This window comes from Mesoplodon mirus (assembly GCF_964341445.2).
Source record: "Mesoplodon mirus genome assembly, chromosome: 1".
Taxonomy (NCBI): Eukaryota; Metazoa; Chordata; class Mammalia; order Artiodactyla; family Ziphiidae; genus Mesoplodon; species Mesoplodon mirus.
The window spans coordinates 13,678,184-13,697,343 of NC_138976.1; the positions used below are offsets into that span (position 1 = coordinate 13,678,184).

Genomic DNA, 19,160 nt, shown 5'->3' on the forward strand with positions numbered 1-19,160 from the left:
CTTTGTGCCTTAGAAATTAGTCTTTGTTAACAAGCCTGACCAGTTGACAGTCATTGCCTCAACTCTACATCAACATCATATGTGCTTAGTTTCAGCAAAGTTTCTTAGAGCTTAGTGAATATTTCTGTAAGAACTATCAATTAAATATTATGCTTAGGTGTGACTTCTGTACTTATAGATTATTTTAAAAAATGAAACTTGCTTTTCTTTTCACTCAAAGGATCCAGAAGGGTCAGAAGTCGCCGTGATAGGAAAAAAAATTTTCCCAGAATTATCAGTTTTCCTGACTTCAAGATTCCATCTAGTCCTAAGTATTTTAAATGATTTGTTGGTACAGTTGTTTATCTTAAAAGCAGTGGAGGTAACTGGGGTTACTGAACAGTCTGATGGAGTCATCAACATCTGACTGAAAGGTGCTGATGTAAAGAAAGTTTGGTTCTGAAGGTGGCACCTGCTGGGGCTCTTCTGCATTGAAATGGGGGAACTGATATAATTCTGCCAGTTGTGAGCACCATGCGAGTCTGTTTATTCAATTTAGATAATACACATAACATAATATTTATCATTTTAGTTATTCACAAGTGTACAACTCAGTGGCATTCACATTCACAGTATATTCACTGTGTTGTGTAACCATCACCACCACTTGCACCCAAAACTTGCTCATCATCCACAACAAAAACCCTGTACCCATAGGCAATGTCTCTCACTCCTGGTCTGTTTCTTGATCATGGATCCTGTCTCCACTTGGCTCTCCCCTGGCCTCAGCCTTGTAGCTAGATCCTACCTGTTTGCAAATAGGCCTCCTTGATTTGACCTCCTGCCTGACCTTCTGAGGAATACATCCCAGGATTGCCCTAACTCTTGTAACATTGTTTTGTTGGACTCCTGATACTGGCTGCCTCTCTGGTCTTGTCCCTTTTTGAAAGTACCCTATTGATACCGGCTGCCAAAGTGAATGCTTCCTAAGCATCTAGAGATTAGGACATTGTCTGTCCCACCCTTGGGAACTGACCTACATTTAGGTCCTAACCCCTGACAATCTGTACATCCACCGAAAGTAACTAGGCTGTTCTATCCTTCTGATAACCATCTCCTTCCAAACACTTCTAACTCCTCATCCTTCTCCAGATTTTAATCCCTTTACCCCTTCCCATTATCCTTGTCCTCAGTCCTTCAGTATCATCAGGAACTTCTCTAACCAGCTTTGTGGGCATGCAGCCTATGCAGTGGCACAGTGCCTGGCACTCTGAAGGGCCCCCCACTTAGTTCAGTGCTCTGTTGTTGCTGTCTTAAAATTATTAATAATTTTATATTTGAACTTGTATTTTGTAAGCAAAGTCTGGCCGGACAATGGAGCATGCATGTGAATTAGAGGAGATGTGTGTGAATCATGTGCCCACCATCCCTTGCCACCCCCTTCGCATAGAGCATTCACAACACTCAATGAACACAATATTCCAGTGGACCCACAATGCACAGAAGTTTAATGAGACTCAAAGTAAGTACAAAGTGAGTGTGTCATGTCTATGACTGAGCACGGGTCCTGACAGCCCCTAGAGGCCATATTTTCCATTGGAACCAGAACTTGTTTTGAATGCAGAAAGATGACAATGGCATTCAAAGAAAACAAATGACCGAGGAACCTCATCATATTGTTTCTTGCTCCTGTTGCTACCCTGTACTAGCCAACCACTTACACTAAATATGATGATATAGAAGGAAAGGGAAAGATAGGGTAACCCATAGTTCTTTTTCCTTTTTATCAGTAAGCAAAGGTAGAGAGTGTTATTAGAATACACACATATCAAGAAGTAAAATAAAAACAGTTGAGTTATCTTTGTGCAGCATTTCCACCATTCTGGTAAGAACGAAATATTAGATGTATGCATGAGCTATGAAATACGAATTATGTAATTCTGGTGATTCTACATATGAATTAAATGCTCTTATATTTGCATTTAAAACTCGCATTGCACAATATAAAGATGAATGGCAAAATTCATGCCATTAATTTAAAATTTTAATTTTTCTTTACTTAGAATGATATTAAATAGCAAATTAAAAAACACCATGACAAGTTGAGTGAGAGACCCAGAAGAAAGGAAAAGACTTTATATTTTAATACCTTTAACAGCACTTTTTTCTTGCTTTATGAATAAGTAGTTCTACATTTTCATCTTGCACTGGGACCCTCAAATTTTATAGACAGCCCTGGCTACTTCTTTCTGTGTGATTCTGGGCAGCACTTCCTTCCTTCCTTCCTTCCTTCCTCCCTCCCTCCCTCCCTTCCTTATTTCCTTCCTTCCTTCCATCCTTTTAATGCTTTCTGATCATCAGTTTGTCTGTAAAATGGAGATAAGCCAAATCATGCCAACCATTATCAAGTGGCCTCTGCTGATGGGCAATCATTTTATTCATTTCATATCTAACTTCCATGGAGAGATCCAGAAAGCATTCTGGAAGGGTCTATGGATAAATGGGGGAAAAGAAAATTATATAAAGTTGGGGGGCAGCCTAAGCCTTTGGCAGTTATTTGGGGGGGAAATCCATTGAACAGTTTTTTGGTATTTGCCTTTTTTTCTATTAATGGAGACTTTTGCATGTTTGCAGGCAGAAAGAAAGGAGTTGGTAAAGCAGGAGAGATAAGATGCTAGAAAGAATGATCATATGAACTCCTTATATGTTTATATGATTTTCAGTGCTCAGGGTATATCACATTTAAGCATTCCCATGAAGAATCCAAGGCAGGTGTTGCTATCTCCAGGAATTGAAGAAGCCTAGTTCTCAGAAGAGACATAAGATGGGAAGCGGGGTTTACCTTGGAAACGTGTTACGGGTTAGCACTGGCCATCAGCACCAATGATTCCAGCCTTCTTGGGATCCTATTAAGTTGCTACCTGCAGGTGGCGCTTCAAGCAGGCCTCTGAGCCCACTGTTCTTTCAGAACTTAAAAGTACACTTGCAAATTAAAGTTTGTTTTTATTGAAGTATAGTTGATTTACAATATTGTGTTAGTTTCAGGTATACAGCATAGTGATTCAGTATTTTTGCAGATTATACTCCATTATAGGTTATTACAAGTTAAAGGATATAATTCCTTGCGTTATACAGTATATCCTTGTTGCTTATTTATTTTATATGTAGTCGTTTAGGCCCCACATGGAAAGGAACTGAGGCTTCCTGCTCAGAGCCATGTGAGCGAGCCACCACAGAGGTAAACCCTCCAGCCCCAGTCAAGCCTTTAGGTGACCGCAGCCTCAGCTAACAACTGGATTGCAAACTCATGAGATAAACGAAGTCAAAATTACCCAGCTAAGCCATTCCTGAATTCTTGCCATTTCCCTAAAACTGTGAAGATAATTGTTTATTTTAAGCCCTTAGGTTTGGGGGTAATTGATTACATAGCAATAGTTAACTTGTACAGTAGGATAGCTGTTTTTCTAAAAATTCAGCTCTCATGAAAGCTCCTGCATTCACTGCCACCACTAATGGGCAATTGCCCATTAGGAATGGCTTAGCTGGGTAATTTTGGCTTGGGTTCGGGTTCTCTCAAGAGTTTGCAATCCAGTTGTTAGCTGGGGCTTTAGTCACCGGAAGGCGTGACTAGGGCTAGGGGATTTACCTCTACAGTGGCCCACTCACATGGCTCTGAGAAGGAGGCCTCAGTTCCTTTCCACATGGGCCTCTCCATAGGCTACTTGTGTGTCCTTACAGCATGGTGGCTGGCCTCCCCCAGAGCAGGAAATCCAAGAGAGAGCAAGGTAGGAAGGGCAATGCCTTGAATGACCTACCCTGTAAGGTCACACACCTCTGCATTTGTTGTATTCTATTGGTCAAATGGGCCAACACTGATACAGTGTGGGAGGGGACCACACGAGGCCATGAATATCAGGACACTGGGGGCCATCTTGGAGGCTGGCTACCACATCCAGCCATTGGATGAGTGGATGAGTATGGATGCGTTACAGGTATTAGAATTAAATAAGAGAGCTTATGCTGAACAATAAGTAAGATTGTCTGAAAAAGTGTGGGACAGTGAAACCGAAGAGGGGGGTTAATGGGAGAGTGGGCACCTTCTTTTATTTTGTCTCTTTTTGTTTCCTCTGAAGAAACGTGCCTAACTGCATTCCATCACAAACACTTGATTTTCTCTTTGGGCCTTATTATTTTCCACTTCCTCCACATTCTCTCCTCAGAAATCCTCCCCTATTCCATTACTGAGTTAGGAACCTGCAGTGGCCTTTTAGGATGTGCTACTCCAACCCACTACTCTGGTGACTTCCAAGAATAGTTTGAACAACAACTTTCTTCTTTATCTTTCTTCAGTTATCATTTGGAACTTAAACATAAAATCACCCGCCCTTGGATCTGAACTACTGCGTTTCCTATGACATGGCTTATCCAGTTTTTCTTAGCTCTTCCCTCCTCTAGCCCTTTTCAAGTAATCTCCTCAATCTGCCATCTGCCTGGTTGCCTCTCCAGTCAGTCTCAACCCTACACCCTTTGAGGAAGGGAGACCCAGATATAAGTCAGAGTAGTGCTTCACTTATGTCACACCTATTCCCAACTTGTACCTTTGAACCTTCACCTAGAATGTGCAGTGGTATCTAAATAAGAATCAAAATGTGTGGACCAGGCTATAAATTCTTAAAGAGTTTACAAAACAGAGAATCAATCACAGACAAAAGAGCTGGAGATGTGTCAAAGAGAAAGTAAGACTTCAGCAGGGCTTGGTATCTCTCCCTTCTTTTTCCTACTGATCCCAACACAATCAAATCCCCATCTCTGCAAGTTTACTAGATGTGTTTCCTGAGGCAAATCACTATATTTCTCTGAACCTCAGTTTATTCATTGGTCACCTGAGGTCATAACAACTTTCAGAGTGGTTGTGAAGATTAGGGACAGTTTATGTAAGTTAATCATTGCAATACCTATGACATGGAGCTAATAATTGGTAGCTATTGTGTTGTCATTATTTGGATGAGCTCTTTAAAGGTCAGAACATGTTCTTCACGTCTGAATCTCATATAGCACGTGGCAAAATGCCATGGAGTTTGTAGGTCTTGTTGAGATGGTGAATTAACATTTATGGCCTTTCTTCTTAATCACTATACTTATTCCTGGAAGTAAGAAAAATGCTTCAAGCAATATCTTTGTTACAGAGAGAGGAGGATCTTTTTGAGTATAGACCTTTTATAGCTTATGAGATAAAAGTAGGAGGGTACACATAATCTGCTAATGGCAATCAATGCCATAAACAAGAGGAAAAAAAATTGAGTGCCTTCTAAAAAGGATTCCGGTCCATGGGAGCCTTTCTGTGCTCTTTCACTCACTAAGTTAGAATGTCAGACTCTCAGGAGGTAGCAATTAGCCTCTTAACAGGTCAGTCATCTAATCTCTGACCCTTAATTGACAGCAAACAAACAGACAAACCAGAAAGGAAGTAGGGGCAAAATTCTGCTGGGCTCAATGATAAAGAGATTCTTTCATCCTGAGAGTCATGAGACTGTTAGTGTAGTGTTCTGCCTGGCTGCTGCCAGGAGGGTAGAACTATATTAAATACAGATTGGTATGATCCTGTGCACATATACATGTTTTTTTTTTGTTTTTTTTGTTTTTTTTGTTTTTTGCAGTACGCGGACCTCTCACTGTTGTGACCTCTCCCATTGCAGAGCACAGGCTCCGGACGCACAGGCCCAGCGGCCATGGCTCACGGGCCTAGCCACTCCGCGGCATGTGGGATCTTCCCGGACCAGGGCACGAACCCGTGTCCCCTGCATCGGCAGGCGGACTCTCAACCATTGCGCCACCAGGGAAGCCCCATATACATGTATTTTTAAAGTAGAAGATCATGACTATGTCTTAAACCAGTAGTAAATAATAGCGACAATTTTCAGGTTCATGCTATGTGCCAAGAGCTTTATACATATGTCATTTCATCCGCCCATCAGCGCCATGAGGTATTATTGTTTTGATTTTATAGATGACAAAACTGATGCTCAAGTTTTGAGTTTTAAGTTGCCCCAAATCACATAGCTATTTATACAGAGACAGGATTTGAATTCAAGCCTGCCTCACCACAGACCATACTTTCTTTTCAATGAAATATTTCAAACTTTTAGGAAGCTACAGCGACTAACCTATCAAACACTCATATAACTACCACTAAACTTTACTGAATTATTTGTAAGATATTGCTATACTGGCTTCAGATGTTCCTTTAAAACAAAAGGTAATAGATACAGTGGAAGCATATACCTCTTTCCTATCCCAAATTTCTCCTTCCCTTTGCAGACATAACTACAATTCTGATGTAGTATTTACCTTTCACAATCATATGTTTACGTCATTACTACTGGTATAAATGTCTATAGATAATGACATTGCTGTGTATGTTTTGGGGGTTTTTTTTTTTTTGGCTGCATTGGGTCTTTGTTGCTGCATGCGAGCTTTCTCTAGTTGTGGTGAGCCGGGGCTACTCTTTGCTGCTGTACGCAGGCTTCTCATTGCGGTGGCTTTTCTTGTTGCGGGCTCTAGGTGCGAGGGCTTCAGTAGTTGCAGCGCGCGGGCTTAGTTGCTCCGTGGCATGTGGGCAAGGGATCGAACCCATGTCCCCTGCGTTGGCAAGCAGATTCTTAACCACTGCTCCACCAGGGAAGTCCTGCTGTGTATGCTTTTAAACTTGTATAAATACAAATGTTATTATGTTTTTTTGTTGGTTTTACCAACCAATACTGCAAGTTGGTTTTACCAGCCAACATTGCATTCCATGGTATGAATATACAGTAACGTATTTATCATTTTTCTGCTGTTTTAGGTTGCTGCCAAATTTTTGCTATTACAGATAACACTACAAAGAGCATTCCTGTACTAGTGTCTTAGAGAGTTGTGTGAAAGTTTTCTGGGGTATATACCTAGAGTGTCTATTTTCCTATTACCCTCTAACCAGGTTTCCTGCAGTCTGTGGTGAATTCCTGATTTGATGTTGGGATATCAGGGTCTTGGATGTGGGATACAGGTATAAGATTGTAAGGAAAATGGGTCATTTAGAGGGCGTGATGTTGATAGCCCAAGTCACTTGAGAGAGGAATTTTAACACACAGCTAAAGCAGTGGATCTTAGACCCAAGGAGAAAAGAGGCTGGTTTCTCCTTTGGCCTAATCAACTGAAAACTAATTTCGAGCTGGACTTGGGGATGTTGGAAGAGGGAAAAAAGGAATGGACCAAGTGAAACAGGGACACTTGGAAGAGGTTGTCTGGTGCTTTCAGTTAATGGTTTTTAAACTATGTGTCCAGGGACTCCAGGGTCCCTGCGGAGCCTCCTCAAGGCCACCTGGGGGTGATGCTGGCAGAGAGCGGGACCACCCACTCTGTTCACCTGGAGCATCTCTATTCTAACTAGTTTACACATTGGGCTTCCCTGTAAGACTTTGTTTCAGTAAACTTTTTGTAGCTAAATGTCTTTTTTAATTCATTTAAATATTTAGGAAGAGAAGTAACTAATGAGAGGCATTTACTTATAAGGTTCCACAGCTGGATGTAGTTTATACCCCAAGATTCCCTTTCTCACTGGTGTTATGGGCGAGCACTTAAGTAGATTCTGAGTGAGTTGCATTCTGCAGTGCCAGTAGCAGTAACCCATATATAACCCATGTTTCCAAAGACACACAGAATTGAAGGTATAAATAGATTAAGAATAATAGTAATAGTATTGGGGTGACTGTTTGTTACCCTGCTAGGAGCACTTTCATGTCGTGGTGACTTCAGAGAATAATAAGTAATTCAGCTAATTGGCTGCAGTGAAGAAGAGAAACATTTGAGGCTGGAGAATCAAGCAGGACCCAGATCAGGAGGGGCCTTGTGAACTAAGTGAAGTCATGTAGGCTCAATCCTGAGGGTTGAATTGAGGTAGCATTAGTAGGAAAGTCGGATGACCACCGAAGTTGCTGCCAGAACTGGATTCTCCTCTTTTAGAGACGGAGTATCTGTATAAAAACCAGATGCCTCCAAAGATCAACACTTTAAAATGTAAAGAAGAATCCATCTTTGAGCCATGTTTAGAAGGCAGATTAAAAAAGTTTAGTTAAAGACAATTGAGAATCTGTAAGTTGTTGAACTTCAGTTCTATTGAGAACCTTTGAGATACATCGTTTTTTAAATGTTTTCTATCAGAGAAACATGCCGATGGTTAGTGATTGATACCACCTATCAGTATTGACTCCATAATACAAGCAAGTAAGTGTCCTTCACTTCAGATATTATGTATGATCGTTTGAGTGTTCTCGCTTTCTCCTAAGTATCTTTTCCCGAAAATGATGGCAAAAGTACTTTGTTTGTTTTAACTTGACCCATCTTTCGTAACCCAGTTTAATTATTTTACAAATTTCCTTCTGAAACAACTAGGTCAGATTGTGACCTATTTGTCACAATAGTGGCAGATTTTTGCCATTTCAATAACATATGTAGAGGCACTGTTAGTGAAATTTGTATATCAAATTTTCCTTTGTGTGCCTTTTTTCCCAATAAACTCAGTACGAAAGTGGTGGTAAAATTGAACCTTATTAATTCAGAAGGATTGCCAATGTGACCATTAAACATCTGAATTATAGTAAAATGTTTAGAGAAATCTGTTTTACTATTTTAAAATAGAGTACTTATTATATACTAGGCTAGAAATTAGTGCTAATAAAAGGAAGGTAGTAAATAAAAACTTTCTAGTAAGCATAAAGTATCATAAAAATCTTAAAGATAAAATTTTTATTTCATTCTAAATTAATTACTAGACTCATTTGTCATAGGAAGCTTTGTTTTTCTTGCACTCTTATATTAAAATAATTAAAAACCTCACTGAAAAGTAAGTTTATTTTTTAGAAAATAAAAATATTCTGTGCCTGAATGAATGCAAATTTTGAATTTGTGCTGTATGAATTAATAGATATTGCAGGATATCCATTCCCCACTAAAAACTAAAGTATTTGATTGGTCATTTATTCCCTAGAGAATGATGCAGCATCCTCAACATGATGTTTTTGTTGCCAGTCACAATCTTTTCTCTACCTAACATTCAGCTTCTTCTCTAGACTGGGACAGACCAAGGAATTATTCCATAGGCTTCCTTTGCAGATCTGTCTTCTCCTTCCACCATTTCCAGTGCCAATGACACTACTGTTCAGGTCTTCTCTAGAAAGACACCTCATAAGCCCTCTCTAAACCAGGCCCATTCTAAAATCACCTCAGTGTGAAACTGAATCCAGGTGGGTCTCCCTCTGTATCAGAGTGCCTCCAGAGGCATGCTCACAGATGATAAAACATCAGAGCAATTGCCTGGTCAAGAGATGAAAGGCCAAAGACAATGCAACTTACTGATTTCTAATTTTGAGCCATTCATGGCAGTGCTAAACTTTTATGTTAGAATCCTTTTATTTGTATTAATCAAAATATATTATCTAGGTGTAGGACTCTATAAAAAAATCTCCTAGTTTTATACCTGGGCATTAAAGGTGTTTCAGTTCCAATTTTACTTTTCCTACTTTGAAGTCCCTCTTCTTGATATTAATAATTAACCAGTAAACCAATTTACCCAAATTCTTCCATCTCGGTTTATTTAAAAGGAGAGTCACTTCAGGAGGGTTATATCCATGGTTTACTGTTACCTCCAGCATGGGCCTGTGGGGCATACTTTGTTGTTTAATCTTCGTGGGGAAGAGTTGGGGACAGGAACAAACGTAAGTAAAACAACCCATCTTTATTTTTCAATGCATCTTATTAATGTGATGAGTGAAAAAGTAAATTCAACAGACTGAGTTAATTTGCAAATAACTTTCTACTTCTGGGAACACTAAGTGAATAGTCTCACCTCTGAATAAGAAAGTCATGTAGCATTTTGATTTGATGAGTGGCTAACGACATGACAGTTTTAGGGGATTGTTACTTATAAAAATTTACATAAGTGATTATTCAAATTCCTCTTCAAAACAGCACAAACTAAACTCAAGATAATAAACTTTCTTGGTGTTTCTGGCTTGTTTCTATCTGGTGCAGTTTTCTTTGTGTTTTCCGTGTACTATACATAGTAAAGCAAGGGTTACTTGGGGTTCAATTCTAAGCCTGTGGTTTGAAAAATCTATTGTTATAATTACTTCCAAATTTATGAGCTAATGCTTCATAAATTTTAGTGTTATTATTGAAATAATATGTATTTTAAACTAAATCTTTAAAATATTGATATCATATCTAGAAATAACATTTTAGTACTGATAAGTAACTGGAGAGTATCTAATCAAACCTACTCATTTCCTGTAAGGATAAATCCAGACAGAGGAAGTAACTTGCCAAAGGTCACACCACTAAGAGAAACAGAAGTAGGACTTGTATTAAGGACTCCTCTTTACCGCTTCAATGTTTTCCCATTTTGTTATAAATGTATACTTTAAATATGTAAAATATATTATAAATATAAATGTATACTTAGGATGTCATAAATTTATAGCACTCTCCCAACCCTAATCTGATTTGCTCACATGGCCACAATCACCCCATTTCCTGGATAGTTTTCGTTTATTCCTTCTTGAAAGACAGCCGACTGACGTTCAGAGAGATTGGATTAAATGACTTCAACTTAGTGGTAGAACTAGGACTAGAACCTGGGTCCCATGATACTTAATTTTTTCTACTACACTGTACTGGCCCTTAATAAACATCTTCTCGGGGCTTCCCTGGTGGTGCAGTGGTTGAGAGTCCGCCTGCTGATGCAGGGGACACGGGTTCGTGCCCCGGTCCGGGAAGGTCCCTCATGCCGCGGAGCGGCTGGGCCCGTGAGCCATGGCCGCTGAGCCTGCGCGTCCGGAGCCTATGCTCTGCAACAGGAGAGGCCACGACAGTGAGAGGCCTGCGTACCGGAAAAAAATAAATAAATAAATAAATAAACATCTCTCTTTCTCTGAAAAAGTGAGAGTACGCCATTTACAACATGGGAATCGATACATTTAATTGATTGATTCAACAAAACTTTTTTGAGCACCTACTATGTGCTAGGCACTGAGGATATAGTAGATGATACAGAGCTTGCATTCAAGTGGGAGAAGAAAATGATGAACCAATGAATGAACCAATGAGTGAATGAGTAAATAAATAAGGTCCAGTAGTTATTGGTACCATGAAGGAAAAAAATAAAGGAGAGTAAGAAGATAAAGAAATGATGGGGCACTATTTAAAAGCGTAGACAGGGAAGGTTCTCTAAGGAGGTGACACTCAAACAGAGCTTGAAGGAAGTAACAGAGCAAACCATGCAAATATCTGGAGAAAGAACATTCCAGGTAGAGACCAAACTAGAATTTGTGCCTCTCTGCAAGCTCAGTGGCCATATTCTCTACAACTATTGAAAGAAAATAAGAAAAGTATGAAATACTTTATAGCTACTAATGTATCAGTAAGGACGAAAGTCTGTATGAATGAGTGGTTCCAGAGCTGTCTTTTAGGGACCTGAAACATGAATTATTTTATATTTCACCACCACCACCACATAGACAATCAAAAGTAAAACAATAGTAAACTGAAAAATATAAAACTTCTAACAATACCAAAATTAAAATAGCTTTTTTTTCCTAAATTTCTCTTGCAAAAATTCTTGATAAATTCAGTTTAGCCTAGCAATTGAAAGTGTTAATTCAGGAAATGGGCTGCTCGGGTTCAATTCCTAATTCTGTAATTTAATAGCTATGTGACCTTGGCGAAGTCAATTATCAGTTTCCTCCTCTGTAAAATCCGAGTAATAGTAAGACGTTTTTCATAGAGGGGTTGTCACAACACAGTGAGCCTATATATATATATATATATATATATATATATATATATATATATATATATATATATAATGTCTTAAAATAGTGCCTAACACTGTGTATGATTTCAGTAACTGTACCTTATTATCATGAAAGCTGAACATTCCTCATTTTCTGCTGTTCCTGGGTAAGCACATGGGGAATTGAGAAGATGGCTGGAAATCTGGAGATTCTTTTCCCCCTTTTACAATTTTTCTGTGAATGGTTCAAAATTAGTTGTCATGTAGGAGAATTGCCAGTTGCTTTAAACTATTCAATTGCTTCCAAATTAATTTCATTGTTATTAAAGACTTGATGATTTAAAAAGACTTTTTAAATGTCATAGTGTTGTCTGAGACTGCAATAATTCTGCCAGGTGTGCTGGCCAGTGCCCTCCAGGCCTGTTCGGCCAATTGAATTATTCAATCACCTTTTGGGTTGAAGCACACTTCTTCTTTTAATAGCATATGTAGCTTTCACTATTCCAATTAACTATTTTGTGATATATAATTAATAACCTAGTTTATATTTGTAACTTTTCTTTTAATAAAACAATGAAAAGTCACCCATTTTAAGATTTCTATTTCAAAAACTTACATTGATTCATGTCCATTCTTTAAAAATCACATAAAAAATAAAACTGGGGGGACAGCTCACAGTTAGGAACATAGTTTGTAACCTTGACCTCAATTATACATGTAACAGAGAGTGAGGCCTGACTATAAAGACCTGCTTCATTGGGCTTCCCTGGTGGCGCGGTGGTTAAGAATCTGCCTGCCAATGCAGGGCACATGGGTTGGAGCCCTGTTCCGGGAAGATCCCACATGCCATGGAGCAACTAAGCCCATGTGCCACAACTACTGAGCCTGCGCTCTAGAGCCCACAGGCCACAACTGCTGAAGCCTGCAGCCTAGAGCCCATGCTTTGCAACAAGAGAAGCCACCGCAATGAGAAGCCTGTGCACCGCAACGAAGAGTAGCCCCCGCTCGCTGCAACTAGAGAAAGCCTGTGCACAGCAACGAAGACCCAACGCAGCCAAAAAAAAAGATCTGCCTCATTCACTTACAAGCCATGTGACCTTGGTCAAATTATCCTCTTGTCACTTATCAATGATGTAAAGTCTACATCATTGGCCTGTTGTAAATATTAAAAGACTTGTATGTAAAGCCCTAATACAGCCTCTCAGTTAATGTTATAATCATTATTGTTGTATGATTGTTATCATTTGTTCTTCAGGGACCTCCATCATTACTTTCATTTCTAAATGCATTCCCTAGTTCACTGATAATTATTCTATCCTTTTCTTTATCCACTCACTAGGATAACACAATAATTCTAAGATTACTTCCTTTCAACTTATTCAGTGAACTTAATTAATCATAACATTTATTGACTACTGAGCATGATAGGTGCTTTCAGATAGGTATTATCATCTCATCCTCAGCACCCTGGTAAAGAAGGTGATATTTTCCCAGGTAAATTATTTAACTCTCAGAGAGGGTTAAAGACTTTACCATGGTCACTCACCCAGCAGATGGCAGAGCTGGAATTCAATCTCTGGTACCTATGTTGCTTTTTGCTTCATTGGGCAAAAATATTGACCCTCTTTACCATTAAAAGTCTTCCTTTGCTGCAGTAGCTCAGGGAAGGTGCTATTACTACCTTTCTAAATGTTAACTAAATCTTCAGTCTATTTCTCAAGTCTTAATTCCAAGCTACTTCTTCTTGGAAACTGTGCTGAAATTATCATAGACCACAAATAAATGTTGATTTAAAAATATCATTTTAAGTTGAGAAAATGTGCCTATTTTTTTTATTTTTATTTTATTTTATTTTTTATTTTTTGGCTGCATTGGGTCTTCATTGCTGCGGGTGTACTTTCTCTAGTTGTGGTGAGCAGGGGCTACTCCCCGTTGCAGCGTGCGAGCTTCTCCTTGCGGTGGCCTCTCCTATTGCAGAGCATGGGCTCTAGGCACATGGGCTTCAGCAGTTGCAGTACGTGGGCTCAGCAGTTGTGGCTTGCAGGCTCTAGAGCGCAGGCTCAGTTGCTGTGGCGCACGGGCCTTGTTGCTCCGCGGCATGTGGGATCTTCCCGGACCAGGGCTCGAACCATGTCCCCTGCATCGGCAGGAGGATTCTTAAACACTGCGCCACCAGGGAAGGCCCCAAATGTGCCTATTTTAAATTGAATCTCTCAAGTGATATTTTAAAAAAATCAGAAGTATAACAAAAAATGTCATATAAATATACTGATCCTTTTCCTATTTCAACAGGTATGTCATTTCAGCACCAAAAGTATTCTGTGTTGGAGCATCTGAAAATATTGTAATTCAAGTTTATGGATACACTGAAGAATTTGATGCAACAATCTCTATTAAAAGTTATCCTGACAAAAAATTTACTTATTCTTCAGGCCATGTTATTTTATCCACAGTAAATAAATTCCAAAATTCTGCACTCTTAACAGTATGTATTTATCCTTCAGTTTCTTTATACATATAGAATATTCTCAGTAAAATGTGTACCAAGTTTGAGTATTGATAACATAGAGATTTGATCATTTATACCACTCTACCACTGCGTGATTATTAGATAATGTCAGTCACTAATGAGTCATAAGCACAAGAATATTATACTTACTTTTAGGTTTGTACATATTTAAGTAACATTGTACTAAAAATAGTTTTTATTATATTGCAAATAATAAAAAGTCAACACTGAGAGTCCTCCAAAACATTTTATCCTTTAAAAGGGATCTGTGTATTACTCAGGTTTGAGAAACACTGATCTAAATAAATTCTAACCAAATGTAGGAATTCTTTGATTAACATTCTTGATGGTAAATGCTCTAACCTCTTAACAAATACTTCCACTTTTTAGGTTTATTAACAAATAAAATTCATTTCCCAAAAGTAGACACTCTTATCTGATGCCATTAGCCACACACATGTGGCTGTTACCTTTAAATTTAAATCAGTCAAATGTAACTAAAATAAAAAATTCATCACTCATACTAGCCACCTTTCAAGTGCTTAAATAGCCACAGGTAACTGGCGGCACCATACTGAACAGCCCTCCCTTATCACATAGAGCTCTGTTGAGCAGTTCTAACTCAGATAGCTAATTGGAAAAGTAAATTAGGGTGGGGAAATCATAAAACTGATGCATATCTTAAGCATTTAACTTTATCTTAACGTTACAAGGTATCTTTATTTGCTAATCATTAAATGTTGTGCCCAGGTCTTTTCCTGGGTCCACTGGTTGGAACAGAGGTTCTTATTTATAACGTGTCACAGCTTTAACGAGTCATTTGTTCTACAGTTTCTATTTCCTTAAAGTAGAGAAAGAACTTAGATACTTGCAAAGCAATCTGAGTGCAGAATCTTTATAGATTTTTACCATTTTCCAAACTTTTACAGTACTCTCACATATCTAATTCAACATGGTTTGTTTTAGTGATTAACTTTTATCTCATGTTTTCAAAGCTGGAGTTTTCATAAAAACACTTTTCTTTCTTCTGTTACTTTCTGTGTATTAAATGTGCATAGCATGCAGTGTAAAGTGGATCATTACAATTACATAGACAAACTGGAAAGCACATTGCTCAACCCGTGGAAGCAGAAGGATGTAGATAGAATACAAGTGTCCTGAACATCAGTCAGGATGTTGAACTGAGGGGATGGAGAACATGAGCTAATCCAATGAGCTGATGAAGTGAAAGTTTAAGAGAGCTCCTATAGTAGTAGTTTTTACTAAATGCATGTAAAATTTGGGAAGCACAGAACCAAAAAGGTTTTTAATTGCTTAAAGCTGAATGTTGATTATGACATTTGATATTGAAGGGCTTTGGGCAAAATTTATTTACTACTTTGGCTCCTATACTACTTTTTAAATAACATGTTTTATATCCTTAAAATTATTATACTCTTTTCCATCAACATTGTCTTTTACAGATACAACCCAAACAATTGTCTGGAGGACAAGACCCAGTTTCACATGTGTATTTGGATGTTGTATCAAAGCATTTTTCAAAATCAAAAAAAATGCCAATAACCTATGACAATGGATTCCTCTTCATTCATACAGACAAACCTATTTACACTCCACACCAGTCAGGTAGATTATAAGATGCTTTTGTCTCTGGGTGCGGGGGGAGTGGGATTGGGATTGACACTATACTGTAGAGGTTTTGGGGTTTTTTTTCCCAAGCTTGAGCAGCTGGGTAAATGATGATGGCATTTATTTAAACTGAACTTTGGATGTGGGGAAGAGTTTTTATTTATTTATTTTTAATTTGTATTTTATATTGGAGTATAGTTGATTTACAATGTTGTGTTAGTTTCAAGTGTACAGCAAAATGATTCAGTTATACCTATACATATAACTATTCTTTTTCAAATTCTTTTCCCATTGAGGTTATTACAGAATATTGAGCAGAGGGCCCTGTGCTATACAGTAGGTCCTTGTTGGTTATCTATTTTAAATATAGTAGTGTGAACACTCCCAAACTCCTTCTATGAGGCCACCATCACCCTGATACCAAAACCAGACAAAGATACCACAAAAAAAGTAAATTACTGGCCAATATCACTGTAGAGCTTTTTAAAACTTGAATTTAAGTAGAGATAGGTTTCCAACTTGCTCAAAAGAGTCTCAATTCCCAGTGATTTTTACACTTATAAATATCATTTTAATTTTAAATTCATACAGAAATTGTTAAACAATTAAATGGAATTTAATTTTAAATTTAAATTTGATTTTAAATATAAATCTTAAATTCATATGGAAATGAAAAAAATTAACAATTATATTATCTACCTCATCAGTTATTCCCATGTAGAAAAAAAGCTATTTAAGAATTGTGGGGCTTCCCTGGTGGCGCAGTGGTTGAGAGGCCACCTGCCGATGCAGGGGACACGGGTTCGTGCCCCGGTCTGGGAAGATCCCACATGCCGCGGAGCGGCTGGGCCCGTGAGCCATGGCTGCTGAGCCTGCGCATCCGGAGCCTGTGCTCTGCAACGGGAGGGGCCACGACGGTGAGAGGCCTGCGTACCGCAAAAAAAAAAAAAAAAAAAAAAAAAAGAATTGTGAAATGTAGTGTTAGGTCTTATTATTAAACAAGTTTAAGATGTAACTGCAAATACAATTTTGGCAATGAGAAGATAATTTATTATAAAGCAGTGATCATAAAAAAAAGTCTATTACTTTGGAGCTAATCCTCAAATTCAGAAAACAAATCAAACCCTAAGAATCAGATGTTTCAGTAAAATATAAACTCAATCACAGAAATATATGGATATTAATTTTCTAAGGGAATCTGCCTAAAGAAAGTTCCTATTAGAACACTGTTTTGTATTCTTGGTTTATCTGTTAGAGGGGGAAAGGGCAGGATAGCCAGTCAAAACTCTGGGATTGACGATTGACTGGATTTATTCCCAAGGAAGCAACAATAAACACAGAAAAGTGTGAATGCTGACCACATATGTTCATGTGTCTGCAAAACCTTCGATTCCTCCATCACTTCCTGTTACCAGAATTAACTTTTAAGCACATCAGAGATGGAATTATGAGAGAACTGTATGTGGAAGGGGGAGGTTATGGAGTTTCAATAATGACATTATTGGTGAAGGAAAGAGGAAGGGAGGCAGGACCAGCCAGCTTTGTTGAAAACATTTCAGGTAGTACGTACCTGCTACATATTGGTTGATGTTGATAGTATGGGGTAGAACAGGCCTGCACCACTACCTTTTTAGCAGGAGCTCCTGTTATGACCAACTCAGAAAGGAAAGGCCTAGAGAGGGTGGGGTATTGCTTTCGGCTTGGACAGAATATCATAGCCAGAATAGTACTCTCTTGACTCCAAGATGACTTGGTGTACATGGAGATAGTCGCTGCCCGTAAAGCTTGGGCCCTTTTTAAACATCATACCCAGAAACAAATATACCCATACCCTTGTGTTCCTCCTATGTTAGAGGAAGCTTCATTAATTGGGTCCTGTTGACACTACCTACTATTTAGCATCCTCATCTTTGTCCAACAAGTAGTCTGATACCCAGAGCCTGGGACCTCTCTTAGCTATCAAGGCTTTCCTTAAGAACAGCCTTGGGACTTCCGCAGTGGTACAGTGGTTAAGAATCCGGCTTGCAATGCAGGGGATGTGGGTTCGATCCCTGGTCGGGGAGCTAAGATCCCACATGCCTCGTGGCCAAAACACCAAAACATAAAACAGAAGCAGTATTATAACAGATTCAATGAAGACTTTAAAGATGGTCCGGGCTTCCCTGGTGGCGCAGTGGTTGACAGTCCGCCTGCCGACGCAGGGGACATGGGTTCGTGCCCCGGTCCGGGAAGGTCCCACATGCCGCGGAGCGGCTGGGCCCGTGAGCCATGGCCGCTGAGCCTGCGCATCCGGAGCCTGTGCTCCGCAATGGGAGAGGCCACAACAGTGAGAGGCCCACGTACCACCAAAAAAAAAAAAAAAAGGTCCACATCAGAAAAGTCTTTAAAAAAAAATTAAGAACAGCCTCATATGTTATTTCTTTGTCGGAACTTTATATTCTAATCATAGAGGAGAACTAGAGAACTTTCTTCTAAATTTCTATTTTTAATAAATTTATTTATTTATTTTTGGTTGTGTTGGGTCTTCGTTGCTGTGTGCGGGCTTTCTCTAGTTGTGGCGAGTGGGGGCTACTCTTCGTTGTGGTGCACGGTGGCTTCTCATTGCAGAGCATGGGCTCTAGGCACATGGGCTTCAGTAGTTGTGGCACACAGGCTCAGTAATTGTGGCTCGCAGGCTTAGTTGCTCTGCAGCACGTGGGATCTTCCCGGACCAGGGCTCAAACCAGTGTCTCCTGCATTGGCAGGCGGATTCTTAACCACTGCACCACCAGGAAAGCCACTCCTCTAAATATTGACTCATTGGGACTTCCCTGGTGGTCCAGTGGGTAAGACTCTGCGCTCCCAATTCAGGGGCCCGGGGTTTGATCCCTGGTCAGGGAACAAGATCCTGCATGCCGCAACTAAGAATTAGCATGCTGCAACTAAAATCCCGCATGCCACAACAAAGATCCTGGGTGCTGTGACTAAGACCCAGTGCAGCCAAAATAAATAAATAAATAAATAAAATTTAAAAAGTAAATAAATCTTTAAAAATAAATAAATAAATATTGACTCATTAGAAGTAGTGAAGTATAGTGGTTAAAAGCAGACTCTGGAGCCAAACTGTCGAGTTCAAATCCCAGCTTGGGCTCTTATTAGCTCTGTGACCCTGTGTGAGTTAATATTTCTGAGCCCCATTTTCCTCATCTGTATAATGGAAATAAAAATAGAACTTACCTC

General features: G+C 39.1%; 1 protein-coding gene across 3 annotated transcripts in view; it reads left to right on the plus strand.

Annotated features, from left to right (window-relative positions):
- The first annotated feature begins 9,624 nt into the window (after positions 1-9,624).
- Positions 9,625-19,160, plus strand: part of C5 (complement C5) — an 83,191-nt gene continuing 73,655 nt past the window's right edge. For all 3 annotated transcript variants that reach the window (XR_014294334.1, XM_082624364.1, XM_082624365.1), the window contains exons 1-3: positions 9,625-9,728; positions 14,096-14,288; positions 15,776-15,938. Coding sequence is in view for 2 of the 3 variants with exons in the window: in XM_082624364.1 (XP_082480490.1) it covers positions 9,664-9,728; positions 14,096-14,288; positions 15,776-15,938 (421 nt within the window). In the remaining variant the exon portion in view is untranslated. The remainder of the gene's footprint in view (positions 9,729-14,095; positions 14,289-15,775; positions 15,939-19,160) is intronic.